This window comes from Microplitis mediator, chromosome 3 (assembly GCF_029852145.1).
Source record: "Microplitis mediator isolate UGA2020A chromosome 3, iyMicMedi2.1, whole genome shotgun sequence".
In the NCBI taxonomy this organism is placed as follows: Eukaryota; Metazoa; Arthropoda; class Insecta; order Hymenoptera; family Braconidae; genus Microplitis; species Microplitis mediator.
This window is the reverse complement of record NC_079971.1, coordinates 23,038,596-23,064,877: the sequence shown is the minus strand read 5'-3', so window position 1 is coordinate 23,064,877 and position 26,282 is coordinate 23,038,596. Positions and strand designations below refer to the sequence as shown.

General features: G+C 28.9%; 1 protein-coding gene across 1 annotated transcript in view; it reads right to left on the bottom strand.

The window, feature by feature from the left end:
* LOC130664894 (ubiquitin carboxyl-terminal hydrolase 48-like) overlaps positions 1 to 26,282 on the bottom strand; it is a 58,919-nt gene that overhangs the window by 9,030 nt on the left and 23,607 nt on the right. Inside the window, exons 7-9 of the mRNA XM_057465073.1 lie at positions 17,646 to 17,758; positions 17,119 to 17,223; positions 13,079 to 13,204 (exon numbers count right to left, since the gene is read on the bottom strand). Of these exons, the coding sequence (XP_057321056.1) occupies positions 13,079 to 13,204; positions 17,119 to 17,223; positions 17,646 to 17,758 (344 nt within the window). The remainder of the gene's footprint in view (positions 1 to 13,078; positions 13,205 to 17,118; positions 17,224 to 17,645; positions 17,759 to 26,282) is intronic.

Below are 26,282 nucleotides of genomic sequence, written 5' to 3'. Positions count from 1 at the left end.
TTTATCAAAAGTTAATTAAAGTCATTAACTAATTTGAGGTATCATAAATCAGGACTCTGCCCTGAGATTTGCTGGTCAGCAAAATAAAAACAACTCTTGCATCGTCGCTCGTACCTGAGTTGCAAAGACAGCCACCACCCAGCCACCCTCTTTCCTCATATTTATCAAAATAATCAAACTCCCTTTCGAATCCCTTCCCAATCTACACTTGAAAAAATCTAGACACCCGTTACCGAAATTCCAACTCAGTAAAAAAAAATGATTAATATTTTTCTTTGATAAAAAAAAAGAATTATTATATAATATATGAAAAATGACACAAAACAGTGACATAGATATGAAACAATACCGTCGGTTAATTTTATTACGAAACGACAACTCGGCATTATTTCGGGTGACTTTAACCGTTCCTTAAATATTTGCGGATTTTGTCTTGACGAAGGGAAGCTCATACACAGCGGGAACAGATAAAGAAAGAAAGAAAGAAAGTAAGGAAGGAAGGAAAGCATAAGACGACAGTGTTGTGTCGTATAGTGAGCATAGTAGTATTGTAGCAGCATATCAGAGGGTAAGTCTGGTAATAATTCTAAGGGGTGAATTAGCGCCATAAGTTTCTACGCGACGACAACGCGGCCACGGGACAATATTAATCTACTTTGAATTAATAGTCTCTTGTGCGTGACTTGAGATACATTGCAGAAATTCAAAATTCAACTATTTTTTTTTACTTATTCATTTTTTTGTTGTGAATGTATGGGGGAGCTTGGGCACAATGATATCTTATGAGTAATTACTTTCTATGATTTTTTGACGGCAAATTCAATTTTATTTAATTTTCAACAAATTTTTTTAATAAAAAGTTTCTGGAATACGACAGAATTTTTGGGTTCATTAAATTTTTAAGATGACCCGTTTTACCCCAAGTATTTTATTTTACTTTAAAAATTTTGAGGAAATTTAAAATAAAAGAATTTTCTACAAAAAAATTTTTGCTGACCACATTCTTTATGGTTCCATTTTACCCCGAGTATTTAATTTCGCTCAAAAAAATCGCGAGAATTTTAAAATAATTCAAGAAAATTTTATTTGCCCAAATTTTAGACTGATTTATTTTACCCCAAATTCTAAAAAAAATCCCAAATAAAATTTTTTTTTGTTGAACAAATTTATTGCACGGTCCATTTTACCCCAAACATTTGATTTTTCTCCAAAAATTCCGAACTCAAAATAATTGCAGAATTTCCGGAAAAATTTTTTTTTGCCCAGATTATGGACTGACCCATTTTACCCCAAATTAAAAAAGGATCTTATAAAAAATTTTTTTTTTAACCAAATTTATTGGATGGCCAATTTTACCCCAAAAATTCGAAAGAAATTCAAATAATTGCAGAATTTTAAAAAATAATTTTCTTTGTCAAAATTTGAAACTGACCCATTTTTCCTCGAGTTTGTAAAAAATTTTTATTTTACTGACCAAATTTCCTAAGTGACCCATTTTATCCCAAATACTAAATTTCTCCGAAAATTCGTAAGAAACTCGAAATGATTTCAGAATTTTCGAAAAAATTTTTTTTGCCAAATATAGACTGACCCATTTTACCTCAAATTAAAAAAAGATCCCATAAAAAAAATTTTTTTTAACCAAATTCATTAGATGGCCAATTTTACCCCAAAAATTCGTAAGAAATTCAAATAATTGCAGAATTTAAAAAAAAAATTTTATTTGTTTGAAACTGACCCATTTTTCCTCGAGTTTGTAAAAAATTTCTAGTAAAAAATTTTTATTTTACTGACCAAATTTCCTAAGTGACCCATTTTATCCCGACTACTAAATTTCTCCAAAAATTCGTAAGAAACTCGAAATAATTTAAGAATTTAAAAAAAACAATAAATTCCCGCCCAAATTTTGACTGTCTCATTATACCCCTTCCCTAAATTATTTCCGCAAGTCCTTGATATTTAAAAAATAAAAAAACCAAAGTGTGGAATTGACGTATCGCAAATTTTTTGAGCAAAATTCCTAATGAGCTGGGAGTAATACACTTGGATAGGAGAAGTAGATAAGAGGGACATAAGAGGATAGAGGATGGGAGAAATGACAGTAAGAAAGAGTAAGAAAGTGAGGAAATGATGGAACGTAAGAAGTATAAATAAGTGAGGAATATAATGTATGAGAAATATAAGTTAAGTATTAATGTTTGTTTTTCCTTATGAGGAATATGTAGTGAGGGTTTGCATGGAGTAGAGACACACGTGTGAACAGCTGCCGACGGATTCCAAAAGACACTTTACTCATCATCTTCCCACGCCGTTTTCTTATGACGTTCACATGTGATTTAATATGGATGTGTGATGATTATTTTAAATATTTTATCATTACTCACTTTTACAATAAATGACGAATTTTTAATCACCAGCGAATTCGTAAAAATCTAACCCGCTGACAACTTTTTCATTCAAATATTTTACTAAGGATTTTTTTATTTTACTCCAATAAATTATAGTAATTAAAAATTACAGGGGTAAAATGGGCCGGATTAATTTTTTTCACACAAAATTTCGAATGATCCTGAAATTGACAGACATCAAAAATATTTTTCAACAAATCAATTGCAAAAAAAAAAACTAAAAAAATGCACATGTAGAAAATCAAAAAAACTACAGGTGCAATTTTCTCAAATATTTTTTTTTAATAATTTATCTTGAAAAAATGAAATCCAAAAATTATTAGACGTCGACTAACTTTAGTATCATAATTTTAAATAAAAGCGCGATCGTACAACTTTCAAAAAACTAAATTTTTTAGTGAAAATTAAAATTGCAACCAAACTCTTTTTTAAATCCCTTCCCAGTCCATCCACTTGTCGCACTCAATCATTCCATCCATCCAAAATTAATCAACAAAACAAAAAAAAAAAATATAACACCCTGAGCAAAAAAATTAGCAAACAAAAAATGTAAACGATTTGCGCTCCCATTCCAACTCATGTCCCTCAGATTTCTTTCTTCCTCCTAAAAGGGATATCAGGGGCCGATATGGTCTTAGTGTGTCGCTTAGCACCCTATCTGCTCGTATCAACTCTCATCCCTCACTAGTATCCTCGCATCTAGCTTTCCAACCCTTAAACCCCCTTGAAAGCCTACAACTAAGCACGATCTCGAGTATCTAGAACACCCACTCCACCGGCAGATGAGCTAGGGACCCGTGGATGGAGATGAAGGGGACGTTGCTGCGTTTGTCGTGAGCATTACTCACTTTCTAGACGCCTACACCCTCCTCAACAAACCCCATCCCCATTCCCATCCCCAGTTCGGGGCCAGACTCGCACTGACTACATTACAGTCCAGACAAATCTTCTATTCCTTTGACGCCTGGATCTACAGACTTCCCACTAAGAATCTAGACGATGACCACTTTTTTCCCTCTCTCTGTCAAATTTACCCCGGATTTATATGATCCTGAAGTTAGCAGACAATTAACAATTTTCGAATTTTTTTTTCGATAATTTAATTTTAAAAAATAAAAAAAATAAAAAAATGCACATGTAGGAAATTTAAAAAACTATAAGTGCAATTTTTTTAAATATTTTTTTTTTTTTAATTTATCGATTTTAGAAAAATCCAAAAATCATTAGACGGCTAATTTATGATACTGAGGTCTAATAATTTTTTGATTTATTTTTCAAACGATAAATTATTAAAAAAAAAATATTTAAAAAAATTGCACCTGTAGTTTTTAAAATTTTCTACAGGTGCAATTTTTTTAAATATTTTTTTTTTTTAATTTATCGATTTTAGAAAAATCCAAAAATTATTAGACGGCTAATTTATGATACTGAGGTCTAATAATTTTTTGATTTATTTTTCAAACGATAAATTATGAAAAAAAAAATATTTTACAAAATTGTACCTGTAGTTTTTAAAATTTTCTACAGGTGCATTTTTTTATTTTTAATTTTTTTTTAATTTATTTGTTAAAAAAAAAAATCCGAAAATTTTCAATCGTCTGTTAACTTCAGGAACATGATAATTTCACTATCATATTTCAAATAATCCCGCGATTTAATTTCATAACCTCCATTATTTTTATAAATAAAATTAAAAAAAAAAATTATCAGCTCTGAAACTAATTAAGGATTAAAAATAAAACAAAAAATAAATTCCATTGATAGGAGCAACGGTCGACATTCTCGATGACAGTGTGATATTTCCAGTCGATCGAACATTTAGACACGGTTTTACATGGGTGTCGTCATGAAATAATTCTTGCTAAGAAAAGAAAAGAAATGTAACTTTTTTTTTAAACTGAGATAATTTTTTTTTTTTTGGAGGGATTATTTATTAAATTGTTGACGGTAGCGTGGATAAACTATTATATGTTGGGTCAAAGCTAAACAGCTTCTTCATTCACTGATAGACATGCGAGTTTATCATATTTGGGCGGTTTAGTTTAATCGAACATAAAACTTTTCAGCATTTTATTTTTATTAAGCAGGATACCAGTGGGGAGTCAGAGCATACTTCCGTTGCTTAATACAAAGGCGGCCTTTATTTTACTTTTAAATCTTGTTGTATAAGTGGGTATAAATAACTGGACTACTAATTTTATCTTAGTGTACTAGGTAGTGGAAATTAGTTTTTTTTTAGTTTATTTTGTATTTACATTTGAGGACTAGTAGTTAAGGCGGAGTTTTTTGGCGCGCAATTCAAATTTTCGCGGTTTTTTTTGAACGACGATTTTTGAAATTTTTTTGGCAAGTAAAGAAAATATTCATGCTAAGGAAAATTTATGGATTGTTGGGGCAAAATGGGCCACCATATAGAAGATTTTTTTACTTTTTGTCGTGTAAAAGAATTTTCGTTACTGGAAATTTTAAATTTCCCGCACTGTGAGCTGATTAATTTGCTGAGGTTTTTTTTACTAATGGTAACAGGATTTTTGTGTGAAAAATTTTTTTTTGTTTCATTTTATCCCGGGTTACATGGAAATGAGATGAAGTTTGTGTAGATTGGGTATAAAATGTAAAAGAAGATTTCTTTAATGATTATGTTGAGATAGCGAGTAAACTATTGAGTTTAAGCTTTAGTTTGTAAGGACATTTATAATAGGAAATTTAATTCTCTACAAGAAAGTATTGAGTTACTTTTTACGTAAATTCAATAGTTTGTACATAATTTTAATTTTAACAAAAAATTATTATTTAAATCAAAATTTTTTTTATTAAACTTCAATTTAAAATTCACGTTTAATTATTCAAAATTAACACTAAACTATTAAAGATACGTTAAAAATGTATCAGTACAATTTTGTAGGAAATTAAATTCTCTACAAAAAAGTATTGATTGACTTTTTACCTAAAGTCAATAATTTCGACAGAATTTTAATCTAATCCCCAAAAATTTCTATTTCACTTAAAATTTATTTTTCTGAACTCCGATTTAAAATTCCCGCTCAATTATTTCAAATTCCATCTAAACTATTAAAGATACGTCAAAAATGTATCAATACAATTTTATAGACAATTAAATTCTCTAGAAAAAAGTACTGATTTCCTTTTACCCTCAAATTGATAATTCCGATACAATTTGATCCCCAAAAAGTTCTAGTCCCCTCAAAATTTATTTTTTTGAACTCCGATTTAAAATTCCCTCCTAACTATCAAAGATACGACCAAAATACCCTAATACAATCTTGTAGGAAATTGAATTGTCTACAAAAAAGTACTGATTGACTTTTCATCTCAATACCATAGTTTAGCCGCAAATTAAAAAAATGTATCATAATTTCCTTTAGCTGATTAATTTGTCTAATTAATCCACTTAAAATTTTAAAAAAATATTGAAGATAAAAAAACGGATTGATCCTCCCCACTCCATCAAACTACACATCCTCTCAATAAAAATTAAATCGAGGATTTTAAGTATTCACACAACGAAACTCTCCGAAGTCAAAAAAATCTATACATAAATCACAGCATTTTCTAATTTTTTATTCCCCCGTTTTTATCAAACACACAGTGACCACGCGTGACCCTGTGCCCATAAATATTCCTATTAATATTAAGTTACGTTGTCTGTATACACATACACAGAACAGCACAATGCTAAGAAATCAGAGTGCACACGAGTGTCAAGTCTCGAGTTAAATCTCATAGTCGAGAAAAAATAAGCTAACGAAAATCGTTGGCAAGCAAAAAAATAAAACCAAAGAAGAAAAAAAAAGTAAATTTTGTATGCTAGGGACGAATCTCATATAGGACACAGCTGGGAATTGACCAGAGGCCAAAAATTCATGGGGAATCTCTCCGTTTATATTTTTTCATGACAGTTATCAACTTTCTTTTTTTCATATTTATCTTTATTAAATTATTTTTTTTTCTTTTATTTATTTTTAATTATTTTATTTTTTTTATTAAAGATCGCAAGAGATTTTTTTTTTCTAAAAATTATTACATATATATTTATTCATAAAATATATCGTTCATTTTTTTACCAATGGAATTTTGAATGACTGATTTTTGTGAACTTTTATTTTCTATCACAGAAAAAAATAAAAAAATAAATTCAAATTCGACTAGAAAAATCCGCGGAAAAAAAATTTCCAATTAAAATTAATAAATCGCTGTAATAATTTTCTACAAGTGAGATAAAATTTTCTAATTGGCCACCTAGCGGCACTTTTACGAACTAAAAGTAAAATTTCGTCATTTCTCATTTTTTTGACAAAATTTTTAAGTACCGTAATTTCTACTTTGAATTTGTGAGTCAGCTATTGATTTTAAGTGAAAAGTCAATCAATACTTTTTTATAGGAAATTAAATTCTCTACAAAATTGTACTCGTACATTTTTGTCGTATCTCTGATCCTTAAGCTCCCAAAATAAAATAAATTCAAAAATTATTTTTTCTGTCCCCTAGCGGTCATTTCTGAGACCCAATTCCGTCCGCCATTTTGTCGTGGTCATAAATAAACGATAAATTGGACAAATTTCCAGTTTTTTTATCACTGATTAACAAAAAAAAAATTTATTATCTTCATATTTGACAAAAATGGACCGGATGTTATTTATTTATCAATTTATACCCCAATCATTTAATTAAAAAAAAATAAATAATACGTTTTTTTGCAATAATGTTCCTAAAAAAAAAAAAGAAAAAAAATTCTCAAGCATTCTGATAAATAAATACGTTAATAAAAAATATTTATATTGTTTCCCGTCGTTTACAGTGTTGAGACCTGAAGCTGGTCTCTTTACGCGGCTCGAGTAAATAATAATAAACTCGTTACCGAGTAAAACCTTTAAGAACTTTATTACCCAAGATCTGGATGTGGATTTTCGGGGAGTAAGTGGCTCTCTGACACACCTGGAAACTGACTGACTGACTGACTATATAGTAGTATTATGTATATATAGACAAGTATATTCTATATATATAAATATATATGTATATACACAAGTGATTTGATTTTAATGCCAAGACTTGACCAGCGCGTATAATTATTGCCATTATCTGCACGAGAACCCGCGTTTACTGTCTTCAAGGTACCCATAAGATGAAAAATAAATAAATAAATATATAAAAAGTAACTAAAATGAAGAAAAATATATAAAAGCAAGTATGTACTTCAACGTCCAAGGAGACTATCCGGTTTTACGATAAACTCCATGTAAACAGGCTTCGATCTTGCCCAGAATTTCAATCTCACGCTTAACAATATCCACAAATAGAAAAGCTCATTGATAAAAACATTTTTTTTTTTTTTTTTTATTTAAAAAATTTGAATATAAAATTCAAATTATGGAAAAAATTAAGAAAACTCGTAAACTATCAATTTAAAAAAAAAAATTAATTAATACTTTTTTGTAGGAAATTTGATTCTCTATAAAATTGTCCCTTTACATTTTTTGGGTATCTGTGATATTTAAGCGGGAATTTTGAATTCAAATTTTTGGAGCATGAAATTTTAAAAAATTTCAAATTTCTGCTAAAATAAAGAAAACTCGTAAACTATCGATTTTTTGAAAAAAATTAATGAATACTTTTTTGTAGGAAATTTAATTCTCTATAAATTTGTATCCATACATTTTAGTGATATCCGTGATATTTGAGCGGGAATTTTGAATTCAAGTTTTCGGATCATATATTTAAAAAAAAATTTTTAATTTCTACTAAAATTAAGAAAACTCGTAAACTATCGATTTTTTGGAAAAATGTAATGAATACTTTTTTGTAGGAAATTTAATTTTCTATAAATTTGTTTCCATACATTTTTTTGGTATCTGTGATATTTAAGCGGGAATTTTGAATTCAAGTTTTCGGAGCATAAATTTCAAAAAAATTTCAAATTTCTCCCAAAATTAAGAAAACTCGTAAACTATCAATTAAAAAAAAAAATTAATGAAAACTTATTTGTAAGAAATTTAATTCTGTTTAAATTTGTTCCTATACATTTTTTTGGTATCTGTGATATTTGAGCGGGAATTTTAAATTTGAGTTTTTGACGCATGAATTTGAAAAAAAAATTTCAAATTTTTGCTAAAATAAAGAAAACTCGTAAACTATCAATTTTTACAAAAAATTTAATAAATACTTTTTTTTAGGAAATTTAACTCTATAAATTTGTCCCTCTACATTTTTTTGGTATCTGTGACACTTAAGCGGAAATTTTGAATTCCAGTTTTTGGAGCATAAATTTTTAAAAAATTTTACTATCATTGTTATTATTGTTGGTGTTGTTGTTGTTATTGTGACGATAATGATAATATTAGTGAAAATAAAAAAGTAGGATAGGACTGACAAGAATGTTTGAGTACAAGAGTGAAAGAGCGAGATTAATAAAAAGAGTGAGAGAGATAACTGAAAAGAAGAAGCGCGTCCAACGTGGACATTCGTCACACGACATCAAACGCGGGTGCCGACGGCGACGGCGACGGTCAACCGACTTTAAAGACTTTGTGTGTTGCGCGTTATGCGCCCGTACATATTGCGCTCCCGGATCATCGCTTTAATTTCGATCGAACGCGAATAGAACGTTAACGTGAACGCGAGCGCGAGCGCCCATCAACTAACTCTCTACTCAACTTGAGCCCGATTTTTGAGCCGGTGACATTCGGGGGCTGAGGGTGGATCATAAATAAACTGCGCTCGGGACTAAAAGTCACCGGACATTCGAATTAAACAAATTATAATATTTAAACAATAAATATCATTTAATTCGGTAGCATTGATCTCGGAATTCAATACGTCGGTGTTATCATTTTTTGGAATTTCAAAGTTTAGTAGGAAAAAAAATATTTGAATTTTACAGAAATTAAATCACTAGTTATTATTTTTAATTAACCGGCAAGTAGGGTAATTTTGACCACTAATTACATGGAATATATTTTAAAAATTCTTTAAAAGTATCGACTTTTCAATTGATTTTGATTAAAAAATTTTTATAAGAATTTATTGAAATATTTGACCCGGACATCGACTGAAAAATTTCAATTTACTGGGAATATTATTTTCTTTTTTTAATTGCGTTTGAATTTTTGTGTAAAGGGAAAAAGTTTTTGTGATTTTAAGTATTTAAAGTATCGCTTTTTCAACACTGATTCAAAATATATACGAAAAAATGTGAGAAGTGAAAATGAAAAAAAACAAGAATTTCAATAATTTAAATTTTTAAAAATTTCCCGCTCTTCCTGTGAAGAATAAAATTTTCGAAGAGCTTCATCCGCATGAAAATAACCTATATGGTCAAAATATATGATAAATATCAGAAAATATATGTGGCCAATTTAACTATATTTTCTGATATATTTTTTTTTATATTAAAAAATATATTCTTATCATACATACAAATATATACGTCTATCATATGCAAAAAATAAATTTTTATCGTATATAAAAAAAATATATATTTGTATTTTAAATCAGTTAATTCGATGCAAATATATATATACTGAATAAAATATATGTTTAAATATAACGAAGAAAATATATGTTGTCACATAATTTATATGCTACCATATATTTCATTTGATATAAAAATTTTATATTTTTTGAATATAATAGAAAATATATCGACACAATATATTTTAAGGTAAATGCAAATGTATACAGCTCAATATAAAAAACATATATTTACTACTGTATATAATTTTATATTAAATCAGCCAAAATCTCTATATGATTTTTTATAATATACCATATATATTTTCGTTGCAAACATATATGATTGCATATATTTTAACCATATATTGTTTTTTTATACGAGCAGAGTAAAATTTTTGTTCATACTTCGACATTGAGCCTCATGATGGTGTGACTTAAAAAATTTGATTTTATGAAAATCGTAATCGAAACAAATCGAATCGAAGTTATATTAGAGGTTACGAGTTTATTCTCAGTAGTTTTGTAAACAATACGATAATTACTATGAGTAATTTTAATTTTCACTGATAATATTCCCAGTAGATTAACAGTTACATTAAACACAGTAAGCGCGGTTGACAAACGTTTGTAATTTAGAGTTAAGATCTCAGACTAAGTCTAAGTCTAAGCCCTAGACCAAAACCAAGACCAAGAATTAGACCAAGAAAATTACATTTGCGGTATAAGAACAATAGTGTAATTTTCATAGTCATTATATTGTCGTCGCACACAAATCTTATGTCTTGATAACGAATCACATGATAAAGAATGCCTGACTTTAAACAACCGGTACATCTAACCCTTTTCTTACCAGGATTATAAGATTAAGTTGCGTTAAATAGAGATTTTGTTGGCCTGAGATATAAAAAATATGTCGATTGAGGCACGCGATCTTAACTTGGGTTAAAAAAAATGTTCGCTCTTTAATCTTTGAATTTTGAATTTTGAATTTTTACTATTTAAAATTTTTTTTAAATATCCCGCCTTTTTTTCTTAGATGTCGCTTTCCATTTTTGACTAATACGCCCACGCTAGTGCTGCTGTCAGTGGTCGGTGGAGAAAAAAAAAAATAAAAATAAAAAATGGCAGCTAAATTTTTAATGAATCACCGGTTTTAAGTTTTTTTTATTAATTACAATTAAACTAATAGGATTTGGATACTGATTTACAAAAGGGTTTTTGCGACAAAAAGTATAAAACTATTTAGAAAAAAATTAGATCAATTTATTATATTTTTTGAGAGTTATCGTGGTTCCAAAAATTCGTACCGACAGCAGTGGTTCCTTAGGTCGAAATAATTTATGTAAAATCAAATGAGTGTGAATGTAGCAGACATCTCGAAGAATATTTTACGTATAATTTTTGAAGAAAAAAAAAAATAGTCGATTTTTTTGACACAGCTTAATATATGTATTAGGTCGGTCGTTAAATATTAAATTTTCCCAGACGCCCCATAAAAAGCTTCTTTTTAGTAAAAAAATACGTGGGTAATTTGGTTTTTTCTTTTTAAGTAAAAAGAACACGAGCCTCAGGACGATCAAAGTTCATTTTTCGATACAATCGCGGTTTTTTTTAAATATCTCATGAAATATGCAGATTAAAGAAAAAAGTCATAGGAACAATTTTGTAGGAAATTAAATTCTTGACAAAAATGGTCATGTTTATTTTTTTTATAAAATGTGTAGTTATGAAGATATTTTTAAAAAACTTTTTTAGATCTTGTCAATTGAGCATTTTGAGGATTACGAATGTCAACAATAACGTTTTTTCTTAAATATCGACCACTTCGTAACTAGTAACATATCAATCATTGATGCTTGTTGTAGTTTCTATATACTTAGAAAAATGTTATTTTCAAAATTTGTAATCCTTAAAACGCTCAATTCATCAGATCTAAAAAAAGTTTTTTCAAAATATCTTCATAAATACACATTTTATAAAAAAAATGGACATGACCTTTTTTGTCAAGAATTTAATTTCCTACAAAATTGTTCCTATGATTTTTTCTTCTAATCTGCATATTTCATGAGATATTAAAAAAAAACCGCGATTGCATCAAAAAATGAACTTTGATCGTCCTAAGGCACGTGTTCTTTTTACTTAAAAAGAAAAAACCAAATTCCCCACGTATTTTTTTACTAAAAAGAAGCTTTTTATGGGGCGTCTGAGAAAATTTAATTTTTAACGACCACCCTAATATTTATATATAAAATACAAAATAACTAATAAATTACTGTAAGCGGAATAGGAAGTTTGAATGATGAAAAATTATTGAAGAAAATGGAGGCTTAACATTATGAAATAATGGATTTTGTAGTTGTTTTAAATTGTCTCGGGAAATATAATATATAATTGATACTTTGCGAGGTTTTATAGAGCAGAGTATAGTTGTAATAACTATTCAGTCGTAGCATTCTTCAGCTGGTATTACAGTTGACTGATTTTATTATTATTACTTCTTGGCATTGATTAAATAAAAGACAATGTAAACTATGTCATTAAATTCAATGGTTTAAGATAATTTTTTAAATTATTTTTACTACTAATTGGTTTATTAGGATATTTATAAGAAGTCGTTTGTAATTTTATGTGATTACAGAAAAACGGTTGAAGATACGGTAAATTTTGTAGGGATCAAATTTTTAGGGGGTTAAATTCTGAGAAGAATGAGCGGTTGGACAATTTTTTTGGACCATTTGTTCCCGAGTTATGAATTTTTGAAATTCAAGTCAAATTTCGATCACGAAATTTTGTATAATTTTTTCGTTGCTTTTTTATAAATATAAGAAAAATGGTCTGAGATATGAGAAAATTTGTGAATATGAAAGTTATAGAGGATTGAATTCTGAAAAAAATGAACCCTGGGTAAGTTTTCTAGGACCATTTGTTCCAAAGTTATGAATTTTTTAAAACAGAATTGTAAATTTGATGGCATAAAAATTATTTTAAATCTTGTGGTTTTTTTTTGCAAATATCTAACTAACGGTTCGAGATACGGGAAATTTTACTGATTTGAAATTTGTAGCTTAGAAAATTTCGAAGAAAATGGGGCCTTTAAAAAGTTTCTAGGTTTATTTTTTCCCAAGATATTCAGAGGTACCCGAGTAGAAGTCAATTTCCGAAATTTTGTCTGTCGATAATAAAATTAAAAATCTTACCTTCAGCCTTAATATCGCGCCGGGGAAAACACCTAAGGCGCCAATGTGCTGCGAGCTATCCTCGAGTTCATGTTCACCTAGGAGTAGGTGCTGGTCCATCGGCGGCGCGCCGCAAATATTCATCGTCTGCAACAGAAATTATAAAAGTTTCTGGATTCCATTAACTATTTGCTAAATATTTAAAATAGCTTTTATATTTGTTCATTTTTCAATAATTAATTATTGGTAGCGTAATGGAAAATTGGTGGAAAAATAAATCAGTATATAGAAAAATAAATTACTATGTAGATTAATATAGATAACAGTGGATTTTTGGGAAATTTCCATTTTTGAATCTGAGAGCGGGAACTTTTAAAATTCATAACTTCTAGGAAAATCGAGATTAAGGACCGATTAAGGGCTCAAATTAAAGGTTAAGGTTCAAGGATCAATTTTCATTTATGATTATTCAAGTTTCAATCGGTAGTTTCTGAGATATCGATCTATATAGATTCATATAGATTGCGGCAGATTTTTGGGAAATTTCCATTTTTGAATTTGAGAGCGGGAACTTTTAAAATTCATAACTTCTAGGAAAATTGGGATTAAGGATCGATTAAGGGCTTAAATTAAAGGTTAAGGTCCAAGGATCAATTTTCATTTATGTTTATTCAAGTTTCAATCAATAGTTTCTGAGATATCGATCTATATAGATTCATATAGATAGCGGCAGATTTTTGGGAAATTTCCATTTTTGAATTTGAGAGCGGGAACTTTTAAAATTCATAACTTCTAGGAAAATTGGGATTAAGGATCGATTAAGGGCTTAAATTAAAGGTTAAGGTCCAAGGATCAATTTTCATTTATGTTTATTCAAGTTTCAATCAATAGTTTCTAAGATATCGATCTATATACATTCATATACATAGCGGCAGATTTTGGGGAAATTTTAATTTTTGAATCTGAGAGCGGGAACTTTGAAAATTTATTACCCGTAGGGAAATTGAGATTGAGGGTTGATCAAGGGCTCAAATTAAAGGTTAAGGTTCAAGGATCATTTTTTATTTATGTTTATTCAAGTTTCAATCAATAGTTTCTGAGATATCAACGTATATAAATTTATATAGATAAGATATCGATTTTTGGGAAATTTCAGTATTTGAATCTAGTAGCGGGAACTTTGAAAATTTATTACCCGTAGGGAAATTGAGATCGAAGGTCGATTAAGGGCTCAAATTAAAGATTGAGGTTCAAGGGTCAATTTTCATTTATGTTTATTCAAGTTTCAATCAATAGTTTTTGAGATATCGATCTATATACATTTATATAGATAGCCGCAGATTTTTGAGAAACTTCAATTTTTGAATCTGAGAGCGGGGACTTTAATAATTCATAACTTCTAGGGAAATTGAGATTAAGGGTCGATCAAAGGCTTCAATTAAAGCTGAGGGTTTAAGGAACAACTTTCGTTTATGTTCGATCACTAGTTTCCGAGATATCGATCTATATAAATCGTCGTAGAATCTTTTAGAAATTTTCAATTTCTTGAGATTAAACTTTAAAAATTCACCTTAAATTCTGGTAAAAAAAAAAAATGACCGCATAGTAAATTGGGACTTTTTTTCAGCGGAGTGATTTCGTAAATCCGCATCTCTCTAATCCGAAGTTCCAATCATAGAATAAACTTCCATCTAAAGTAAATTTTACTCCGATAGAATCGAATAAATAAAAAATCATCCGCTTCGCTTTACACCGGATTTAATTCCCTTTTACTCCGAAAATTTCTTAGTTTACTTCTGAAAATTAATCTAATGCCAAATTTTGTCACAATAATTATCTACTGTCAGGAACTTAAGGTATTTTTCTCACAAAAAAATTTTCCCAGCACTGAATTATTTTAAAAAATAATAAATGAATAAATAAGACACACGTATAAAACAAATTAACGGCGCCTTGAGTATTATTTAAGCCTTACACATAACAACAAACCCAGTAATTGCTTAATTTGTGGAAGCACGTTTCTGTTTATGTCTCTCGGACCCTTGAGACTTAAATACTATAACCAACAGTCTCTCTTTATATTTATATTTATCTTTATCTCTTTTTTTTTTACTTTTTTACTTGAACTTGATAATATACTGAAAACCATATTCTCTTTGAATTTTACGAGCGCGAAACATTCAAGACGTTAAATGTTAACAGAAAAATAAATTTATCATTTTTTTTTCGGAATAATTTATCTTCTAAAATTTAAATTAACGAAATATAAATATTTTTATGGGATTGCGTTACATTGAGATTTGATAGTTTTAAAATTTGTTGAGATAAATTTAAAGCAAAATAAAACAAAGAGAAATACGAAGATAGAAAATGAAGTTAAGTCGAGGCCTGTTATTAACCCGAAGGTTTATGCTCTTGCTTTTTGCTTATGCTTCAGACTCTAAGAGATTATGGATGCTGTACACACTCCCAGGATATGTGGGGATATATACACTCGTTTTGTAATATAAATATGGTTAATAGTTTAAAAGTTGTGTGTAAGAGTGCGTGTGTGTGAGAGTGTGTGTAGCAGAAGCATATGCTGTCATAACTATGGATTTTACAACTTTCTGAGCAGAGTAGAGGATCTCAAGTTATTGAGATGCTCTTTGAATATCGGTGTTGGGAGAAAATTAGATATAATTATAATATAGGGGATAATTACTCAATTAGTAGGTTTTTTTTTTTACTCCGAGTTGGTTTTTTATTGACTGGCTGCGGATTTCTTGTGAACGAAGGAAAATATGGGTATGATATTTTTAGAGAATTTCAGTTGGAGGAGATTGAGCCCAAGACGGATTTTCTGGGACTATTTGGTCGCAAGTTATAAACTTTTGGGTGTAAAGAAAAATTTTGTCTACAGAAAATTTGGCTTTGAAGGTTGTTTTGGTTGATAACTTAAGAAGGGTTGGAAATATGAAAAATTTTGTAGATAGGAAATTTGTAGAGGATAAAATTCTGAAAAACAGGGACCCGAGATCGGATTTTTAGGAGGATTTGCTTCCGAGTTATGAATTTTTTAAAAATAAATCGGAAATTTCAGTCTTTGGAAAATTTGCTTCTATACTTCTGGGGTAAATTTTAGTGATAACTCGAAAAGGATCGAAAATACGAAAAAATGTAAAGATACAAAATTTGTAGAGGATAAAATTCTTTAAAAAGTGGACCCAGGTTCAAGTTTTTAGGATTAATTGCTTCCGAGTTATGAATTTTTAAAAAGAAATCAGAAATTTCATTTTTTGGAAAATTTGCTTCTGTTATTCTGGGGTAAATTTTAGTGATAACTCGAAAAGGATCGAAAATAAGGAAAAATGTAAAGATACAAAATTTATAGAGGATAAAATTTTGAAGAATATGGACCCAAAATCAGATTTTTAGGACTAATTGTTTCTGAGTTATGAAGTTTTGAATATAAATTATAAATTTCGATTTTTGGAAAATTTGCTTCTATACTTTTGGGGTAAATTTTACTAATAACTCGAAAAGGGTTAAAAATATGAAAAAATGTAAAGATACAAAATATGTAGAGGATAAAATTCTTAAAAAAGTGGGCCTAGGGTCAGGTTTTTAGGACTAATTGCTTCCGAGTTATGAATTTTTAAAAATAAATAATAAATTTCAATTTTTTATGAATTTGCTTCTATACTTCTGGGGTAAATTTTAGTGATAACTAAAAAAGGGCTGAAAATATGGAATAATGTAAAGATACAAAAGTTTTAGAGGATAAAATTCTTGAAAAAGTGGGCCCAGGAACAAATTTTTAGGAGTGATTCCTTCCGAAATATGAATTTTTAAAAATAAATCAGAAATTACAATTTTTGAAAAATGTGCTTTTATACTTCTGGGGTAAATTTTACTAATAACTCGAAAAGGGTTAAAAATATGAAAAAATGTAAAGATACAAAATTTGTAGAGGATAAAATTTTATAGAAAATAGGCCTGGAACCAGATTTTTAGGAGTCCCTGCTTCCGGGGTATAAATTTTCAATAATAAAAAAGTAAAATTAGTAACTATCACTTACCATAACTTTGAGCTCTTTGAGTGTGATTTGTGAGGAAACTTTAAGCTCATGCGATCCTTTGGCTTTTCTTCTCGATCTCGAGGGTCGCGAGCTCTTAACAGCACTCTAAAACACCGATGTACAACATATATATAAGACAAAGTATATAAAGTGTTAAGTCACGGTGAGAATGAATGAAGTGAGCGGCCTATAGACTGATTAAAAGTGAATTAAATTATCAGCGTTAAAAAAAATTAAAGACCTAAAATATAAAAAGAAATAGAGAAGGACAGAATGAGAGTAGTTTTAGGGTTTAAAAAAATCTAACAGTTAATTCACGAGCACTCAGAGTAACATAATAACAATTATTACTGTGAAATGAATGATAACTTTTTAATTATAATCAGCTACTATTAATCTACTGTGTGTAATAAAGTATTAAGTATATATTAGAGATAAAAAGTACTTTCTAATGAATTTATTGTATGACTTGACAGAATTAATCTTTTACTAATTTCAAATTATTTTTATTAAATCATTTTTTTTACCTCGGGCTCTTCGGCTCCTTCGACGCACTGAATAAAAATAGATGCATTTTCATACGTTAATAAGTCCATTCTCTCTTGTTCTTCCCTAGCTTCTATGCAAGAATTACATTGTTCTGAAAAAAATTAAAAAAAAAAATTTTCTTAAAATTGTCAATCAATTTTTCGGTAAATTAAAATTCTTCAGGCGAAAAATTGAAGATATCTTTGAAACGGTTGGAGATACGAAAAAATGTTATCAGATCGAATTTGTAGAGCGGAAAATTCTAAAGAAGATAAGCCATTGGTAGAATTTTTCGGACAGTTTCCTTAGAAGCTATGAATTTTTAAAAAACAATCAAAACTGTGGGAGAAAAATTCCCGTGATTTTTTGGGATATTTTTGTGGATATCTAGTAAATGGGTGAAAATATGGGAAAATTTGTGGGAAGGAAATTTGTAGAGGGTGAAATTCTGAAAAAGATAAGCTATTGATAGAATTTTTTGGACAGTTTCCTTGGGAGCTGTGAATTTTTGAAAAGTAATTAAAACGGTGGGAAAAAAGTTCCCGTGACTTTTTCGGGATATTTCTGTGGATATCTGGTAAATGGGTGAAAATATGGGAAAATTTGTGGAAAGGAAATTTGAAGAGGGTGAAATTCTGAGTAAGATGGACATGGGATGAAATTTTAGGGATGATTTGTTTGTATGTGGGGAGTTTTTGAAATTAAAAAAAAGGAGTAATTTAAAATGGAGAATTGATGAAATTATTAAATTGAGATTTATGTTTAATAAACAAGTGGGAAGGAATTAAGGTGAGTATGTATAATGGATTGTCTGTCGGCTTAGGTGATTAATATAGTAATTAATAATAAACGGTGACCAAGCGACGGGGATAAGAAGCACGAGTTTGACCATCGCCGACTGGACATGACAAAAACCCTCAGCCGGTCTTGAACTTACAAACTTTACTGTAACTTATTTCATCCGAGCTTATGACACTCAACTATTATTTTTTTTTTTATAATAATCAAAATAAAAAAAATAAAATAAAAAAATTTTAATAATTTTTGAATTGAAATTTCCATCACTTTAATTCAAAATTCCCGCTCAAAAATCACAGATACCCAAAAAATGTATAGGAACAAATTTGTAGAGAATTAAATTTCCTACAAAAAATATTCATTACATTTTTTTCAAAATTTGATAGTTTACAAGCTTTCGTCGTTTGAAAATAAAAAAATAATTTTTGAATTTATACTTCCAACATTTGGAATCAAAATTCCAGGCAAAATATCAGAGATACAATAAAAATGTACAGGAACAAATTTGTAGAGAATTAAATTTCCTACAAAAAAGTATTGATTACATTTTTTGAAAAATTTGATAGTTTACCAGCTTTCGTCGTTTAAAAATAAAATTACGAATTGTAAAATTTTTTTTCACGAAAATGATTAATAAAAATATTAATTAATTGAAGATAAATTAATTTCGATGAATGAAATTAATTAAAAATTAATTCAGTGTTATAGAATGGTAGCGAGTAATAAGTAATAACTGATAGGGCTGCGATAACGAGATAATCAATGAGGATTCGTCGGTCTTGATATCGGAGATTTACCGTTACCTCGTGATTGGTTTTAATAATTTCTATAAAATTAATTATTCATACAGATGATTATGGGTAAGAATAATGTAGATAATTAATCAATTATTCAATGCAATTTTTTTTTTTTTTTTTTTTTTTACTGATAAAAATTTTGATCTGAAGCCTCGAAGTCTCGAGGGGGAAAATATAGTTAGCGAACAATTTTATTGTCATGTAATACACAATGCAATACAATACAATAGGTAAAGTGTATATGGTAGTATAAGTAAGAAGACTAGGATGATTGTATTTCCCTAAAGTACCATAAGAGGGCAGTCAAACCATAAAGACGAACAAGAGCCAGAACTTGACAAAAAGTTTTGGACAGGATACGTGTTAACGGCGATGCTAACTTTGCTCGATTGTATTGTCAATTTTATATATACAGATAAAAGTTAAATAGTATATTTAGGATATGACCTTTGAGGTTTTATGGATTTTCGTTTTTATGGTTTTTCAAAATGGTTAAATTATAATGAGTTTTGAATTTTTTGAATAAAATGGATTTTCTTTTTTATTTTTATGATGGTTTTTTATCGGTAGATTGAAGAGGGTTAGAGATATGAAAAAAGTCAATCAGGTCAAATTTGTAGAGTATTAAATTCTGAAGAGAATGAAATTTTGACTGAATTTTTACGACCACTGGGTCTGAAATTATGAATTTTTAAAAACTAATATTCAATTTTTTTGAAAGAAAACAACTGACTTCGTCCTTATGATGGTTTTTTATCAATTTCTTGAGAACGATTGAAAATATGAAAAAAGTCAATCAGGTCGAATTTGTAGAGGATTAAATTCTGAAGAGAATGAAATTTTGACCGAATTTTTACGACCACTGGATCCGAAATTATGAATTTTCAAAAATTAATATTCAATTTTTTTAATAGAAAACAACTGACTTCGTCCTTGTGATGGTTTTTTATCAATATCTAGAAAAGGATTAAAAATATGAAAAAAATCAATCTGGGCAAATTTATAGAGGATTAAATTCTGAAGAGAATGAAATTTTGACCGAATTTTTACGACCACTGGATCCGAAATTATGAATTTTCAAAAATTAATATTCAATTTTTTTGAAAGAAAACAACTGACTTCGTCCTTATGATTGTTTTTTATCAATATCTGAAATAGGATTTAAAATATGAAAAAAGTCAATCAGGGCTAATTTGTAGAGGATTAAATTTTGAAGAAAATGAATTTTTGACCAGAATTTTACGACCACCCGTTCCAAAGCTATGAATTTTCAAAAACGAATTTCAAATTTTTGGTTAAAAATGATTAGATTTCGCCTTTATGACAGTTTTCGATAAATATCTCGAAAACAGTTAATAATATAAAAAAAATCAAAGAGATCAAATTTATAGAGCATTAAATTCTGAAGAAGATAAGCCTATGGTCAAGTGCCTGAGGTCATTAGTCCGAGATAAAAAGTTCAAAGTTTAAATAAAAATTATCGACTCAATTTTCATGAGTTTCCAAAAAATCTTGAAAACGATTAAAAATATAAAAAAAATGTTACTAAGAAAAATTCATGGTCTTTAAAATCTCGACTAAAATAAACCCAAGACCAGTCTCCTCACTAATTTCTTCCCATCACAAATTAAAATAAAAAAATATCCCGATCCCCAAAAGTCCAAAAGATTAATATTTCCAAGATAAATCTCAACTCGCGATCTTTATGAATGAATATAAAAATATGTATCAATATAATACAGTCACGTATGTCGCTAACGTCTTTTCAATTTTGATGGAAGACCCATCAATAAAATATTCTCCATCAATCCTTAAATTTAAGTTCTCTCAGAACTCAGAGCCCAAATCTTACAACTCCTGACATTTTTCTTCCCAATTTTATTTTTATTTTTCACAAAAAACAATAATTCGTGTCCACGACCTCTGACAATTTTTGACAGTACCACTTATTAATCACCTCAAAGATGAAAAATAACAAAAAAAAAAATTAGAAAAAAAACAAAACTAAGGACGAAAGAGTAAAAAATAAAAAGGGAATTTGGTCGAATGCCTTTAGGCACGGAGACAATTCTCTTTCTGTCTAACCGTGACGATCCTTATATTCATCACATATATATATATATTTTTTTTTTCGTTCCTTGTTTTCCCTTTTCGTCCATTTCAGTTTCCCCTCGATTCGCGTCTTCACAAACACACACGATTCCGCTTAATTCTCTCGAGGATTTTCGGCCTCGCCGGATATGGCTGGCTCGTGGTTAGTGTCCTTCATTCTGATATATTTTATCTTTGTCTAAAACTTGGTCTTTCTTATATTTTTTATTTTATTTTACTCGTCTTCTTCTTCCTTATCCTTCACTTTACTCGATCACTTATACACGACAGACTGCAGGAGCATCATCATACGATTGTCATCAAGGAGACAAGACAGGAGGAGTAGAGACCAGAGACAAGACCAAGACTTGGTCCCTTTTGTCGAAAAAATAGGACAGTCTCGAAAAAAAAATAATAAAAAAAGATTACTTGGATTTTTTGATTTATTGTTCTTAATTAGTTGAACAATTCTACGGGAATTGGTAATTATCTTTTCGACTTTGTCCTCTCTTGTATTTATGTCCGGCGTATTTAATTTTCTTTAACAAAAGGCCACAGGTGCACTTATTTAATCATACGTCAAATTGATTGATTGATTAATTATTAATTAAATATATATATATATATATATGTAAGGACATGAACCTCTAAAAATTTTTTTAGGTTTTCAAGGATAATTGTCATGGAAATTTATTGATTTTACAGGAAAAAAAAATTTTCTTGCGTCAAGAAATTTTTTTCTCGTTCGTAGAAAATTTTTATTTTATATTCATAATACGAAAAATTTCTTTGAGGGACTAAGGATTTTCTTGGGACGAGGAAAAAAATTTTCTTGGGTCGAAAAAAAAATTTCTTGTATCAAGAAATTTTTTTTCCATTCTAAGAAAATTTTTCTTTTCAATCCGTAATGCGAAAAATTTTTTTTAAGGAGTAAAAAATTTCTTGGGACGAGAAAAAAATTTTCTTGAGGTTAAAAAAAAATTTTTTTTTTAATTCATAGTACGAAAAATTTTTTCGGGGGACTAAGAATTTTCTTAAGACGAGAAAACAAAAATTTTCTTGGGGCAAAAAAATTTTTTGTATCAAGAAATTTTTTTTTCATCCTAAGAAAATTTTTCTTTTCAATCCATAATGCGAAAAATTTTTTTTAAGGAGTAAAAAATTTCTTGAGACGAGAAAAAAATTTTCTTGAGGTTAAAAAAAAATTTTGTTTTCAATTCATAGTACGAAAAATTTTTTCGGGGGACTAAGAATTTTCTTAAGACGAGAAAACAAAAATTTTCTTGGGGCAAAAAAATTTTTTGTATCAAGAAATTTTTTTTTCATCCTAAGAAAATTTTTCTTTTCAATCCATAATGCGAAAAATTTTTTTTAAGGAGTAAAAAATTTCTTGGGGCGAGAAAAAAAATTTGTTTTCAATTCATAATACGAAAAATTCCTTCGGGGGACTAAAAATTTTCTTAGGACGAGAAAAAATTTTCTTGAGTCGAAAAAAAAATTTCTTGTATCACGAAATTTTTTTTCCATTCTAAGAAAATTTTCTTTTCAATCCGTAATGCGAAAAATTTTTTTGGAGGAATAGAAAATTTCTTGGGACGAGAAAAAAATTTTCTTGAGGTTGAAAAAAAATTTGTTTTCAATTAATAATGAAATTATCATTTATATGCAATTGCATTGATAAATTTATTAAATGGATTAGTTACGATGGGCATGGGGAGAGATTGAGGTGGAGAAGAAGAAGGGGGTGGAGACTGAAAAGGGACAAGTTGATTTCTGGCGTTGGGTCACCGCACAGTGAATCAAGAGATATCGGGGGATACTAATCTACAAATTTGTGTTCTAAATCTAAGCTACATTGCGAATATTAATTTTCAAAGTATGCCCGAGTGGAATGGTGGCTAAAATGGACGTTTTATCTATGGCTGGTTTCTGAATGCTCGATTGTTGGGTTTGGACAAAGTATGACCACTGGTACTTGAGATGTTTTGCGATACTGTACCACTGTAGTAGAGGTATCAAGTGATTTGCGAGGACCTAAAGTTTTGTGATTTATTTATGGCTTTAATAAGAAATAAAGCTGATGGGAATTCGAGATTTAAATGTTTACTTGCACCATTTTATTTTGTAATTTATCGTTTATGATTGAGTTTTTTGGAGTTGAAGGCTGATATCTGGAGAACGCTTGAAAATACGAGATTAATTGATGGGATTGATTTTTTAGAGGGTGAAATACTGAAGAGAATGAGCGCAAGATCGATTTTTTTGGGCCACTTGGTCCAAAGATATGAATTTTTGAAAATTTTATTAGAAATTTTTGACTTATGGATAATTTAGTTTTTCTTCTGATGGTTTTTTTTAAATAAATAACAAACGGTTGAAGATACGAAAAAATGTTATTAGAGCAATTTTGTAGAGCATAAAATTTCGAAAAAAATGAGCCCTTAGCCAGATTTTTGGGACCGTTTGTTCCGAAGATATGAATTTTTGAAAATATAATTAATAATTTTGATAATGAATTTTTTGAATTTATCTATTGGTATTTTGTAAATATTTTGAAAATGGTTAAAAATATGAAGAAATTTATAGACACAAAATTTTTAGCTTATAAAATTATTGATAAATTGCTTCCATGACCAGGTTCCTAGGACGATTTGTTCTCGAGTTATGAACAAAGAAAAAAAATTAAGCGTGACAAAAAATAGTTTTTAATCAAATTTTTTTTTCACCTCCTAAATACAAAAATAAATTTCATTTTCATTCACTACAATTTATGAATGTACGGCAATAAAGAATCCAAAAACAAAAGAAAAAAATAAAATACAAAACAAAAGGACTACAAACCCGTAAGACTGAATCACATGTAATTTACCTTTTCGAAATTAGATCCGCACTGTAGGAAATCAAATTGGATACCGTCATCTCGTTCATTCACATTCTCACTCATCTCATTTAGGTTTTATTCCAGCCATTAAAATTTATCAAGCGATTTTTCAGGCTCTCTGGCATCGGAACCTCAAATAACAAAAAAAAAAGAAACAAACTTTCTAATTCTTTAACAAAGGGATCACTATAAAACAGAAAAGTGTCATAGGGATGTTGCTAGATCATGATAGATAAAATTAGCGCTTCAGGACTTATATTCCTGTCGTTCCCTGATCCTGAAGGAGGAAGGACTCAAGAAAAAAATGAGATTCTAGTTCGTAGGATCTATCCAGTAGTCGGTAGATGGAGTAGTTGACTGTGTTGTGAACAGACAAGATCCCTCTACTCTTGGACCGTGAAAAGACAACGGGGGGTTGGCTTTTCCTCGAGGATTAAATGGAGCGCCTAGATGACCGATGCTCAGCACTGGAGGGATACCACCGACGAGAGTTGCTTGCCGAGGGTGAAAAACAAGATAAAACAAAACTAAAGCTCGTTTACCAGCTAGATCTCGTCACTCTAACTACTAAAAGCTTATCTCATATTCTAATCAATTATATTTTTATAAATTTATTTTTAATTTTTGGGTTTTATAAATTACCATTGATTTTTTTTTCTATTCTGATAAATTACTCATAAACGGTTGGAAATACAGTTAAATTTGAAGAGACAAAATTTGTAGAGCATAAAATTCTGAAAAGAATGAGCTCGTCGCCATTTTTCTACGACCATTTAATCCCGAGTTATGAATTTTTTGAAATTGACTCAAAATTTTGATTTCAAGAATCCACCAAATCTTCATATACATTTTTATATATAACTCATGAACGATTGAAATTACGGTAAAAGTGAATCAGACCAAATTTGTAGAGCATCAAATTTTGAACAAAAATGACCTCATGATTAATTTTTGTATGATCATTATTTTCCGAGTTATGAATTTTTGAAAATTGACTCTAAATTTCGTTTCAAGAATCCATCAAATCTTCATATACATTTTTATATATGACTCATGAACAATTGACATTACAGTAAAATTGAATCAGACCAAATTTGTAGAGCACACAATTTTGAACAAAAATGATCTCATGATTAATTTTTGTATGATCATTATTTTCCGAATTATGAATTTTTGAAAATTGACTCCAAATTTTGATTTCAAGAATCCATCAAATCTTCATATACATTTTTATATATGATTCATGAACGATTGACATTACAGTAAAATTGAATCAAACAAAATTTGTAGAGCATCAAATTTTGAACAAAAATGATCTCATGATTAATTTTTGTATGATCGTTATTTTCCGACTTATGAATGTTTGAAAATTGACTCCAAATTTTGATTTCATAAATCCATTTATTCTTTATATACATTTTTATATATAACTCATGAACAATTGAAATTTCGGTAAAAGTGAATCAGACCAAATTTGTAGAGTAGGAAATTTTGAATAAAAATGATATCATGATCAATTTTCTATGATGACTTTTTTCCAAGTTATCAAAAAAATTATCAAAAAATTGAGTAACAAATGAATTTATTTGAAATTTTGTCATAATGAGCAAGTAGATAATGCAAAATAAATGGCTATTAAAGCAATGTAAGACGTATAGAATTTACATAAAAGGATTAATAGATTTAATTTGACAAGTTAAGAAGCTTAAAACAGACTTTGGTGTGGTAACGAAGATGTTTGCTAAGACGTCTGATGAAAACCACAGTTGCGTTAATATTTAATATTAATATAAAAATAAAATAAATAGCAAAAAAAAAATAAAAATAAAATAAACAGTGAAGATGTGAGGAAAAAAAAAAACACTTGTACATGTACATCTTCATTTTGCAGAAACCAAGTTTTTTTTTTTATATTTTTTGCCGTTTCTGGGAGACAAAGCTTTGGGGTAGTGATTGATACTAAACTCAGTCTGTGCCTAATGTGGCCCAGCGTTCTCATACTAGAGAACCCTAAAAGCCTCGACTGTACCCAAAACATAAACCAAAACACTCGAAATACTAAAAACAAA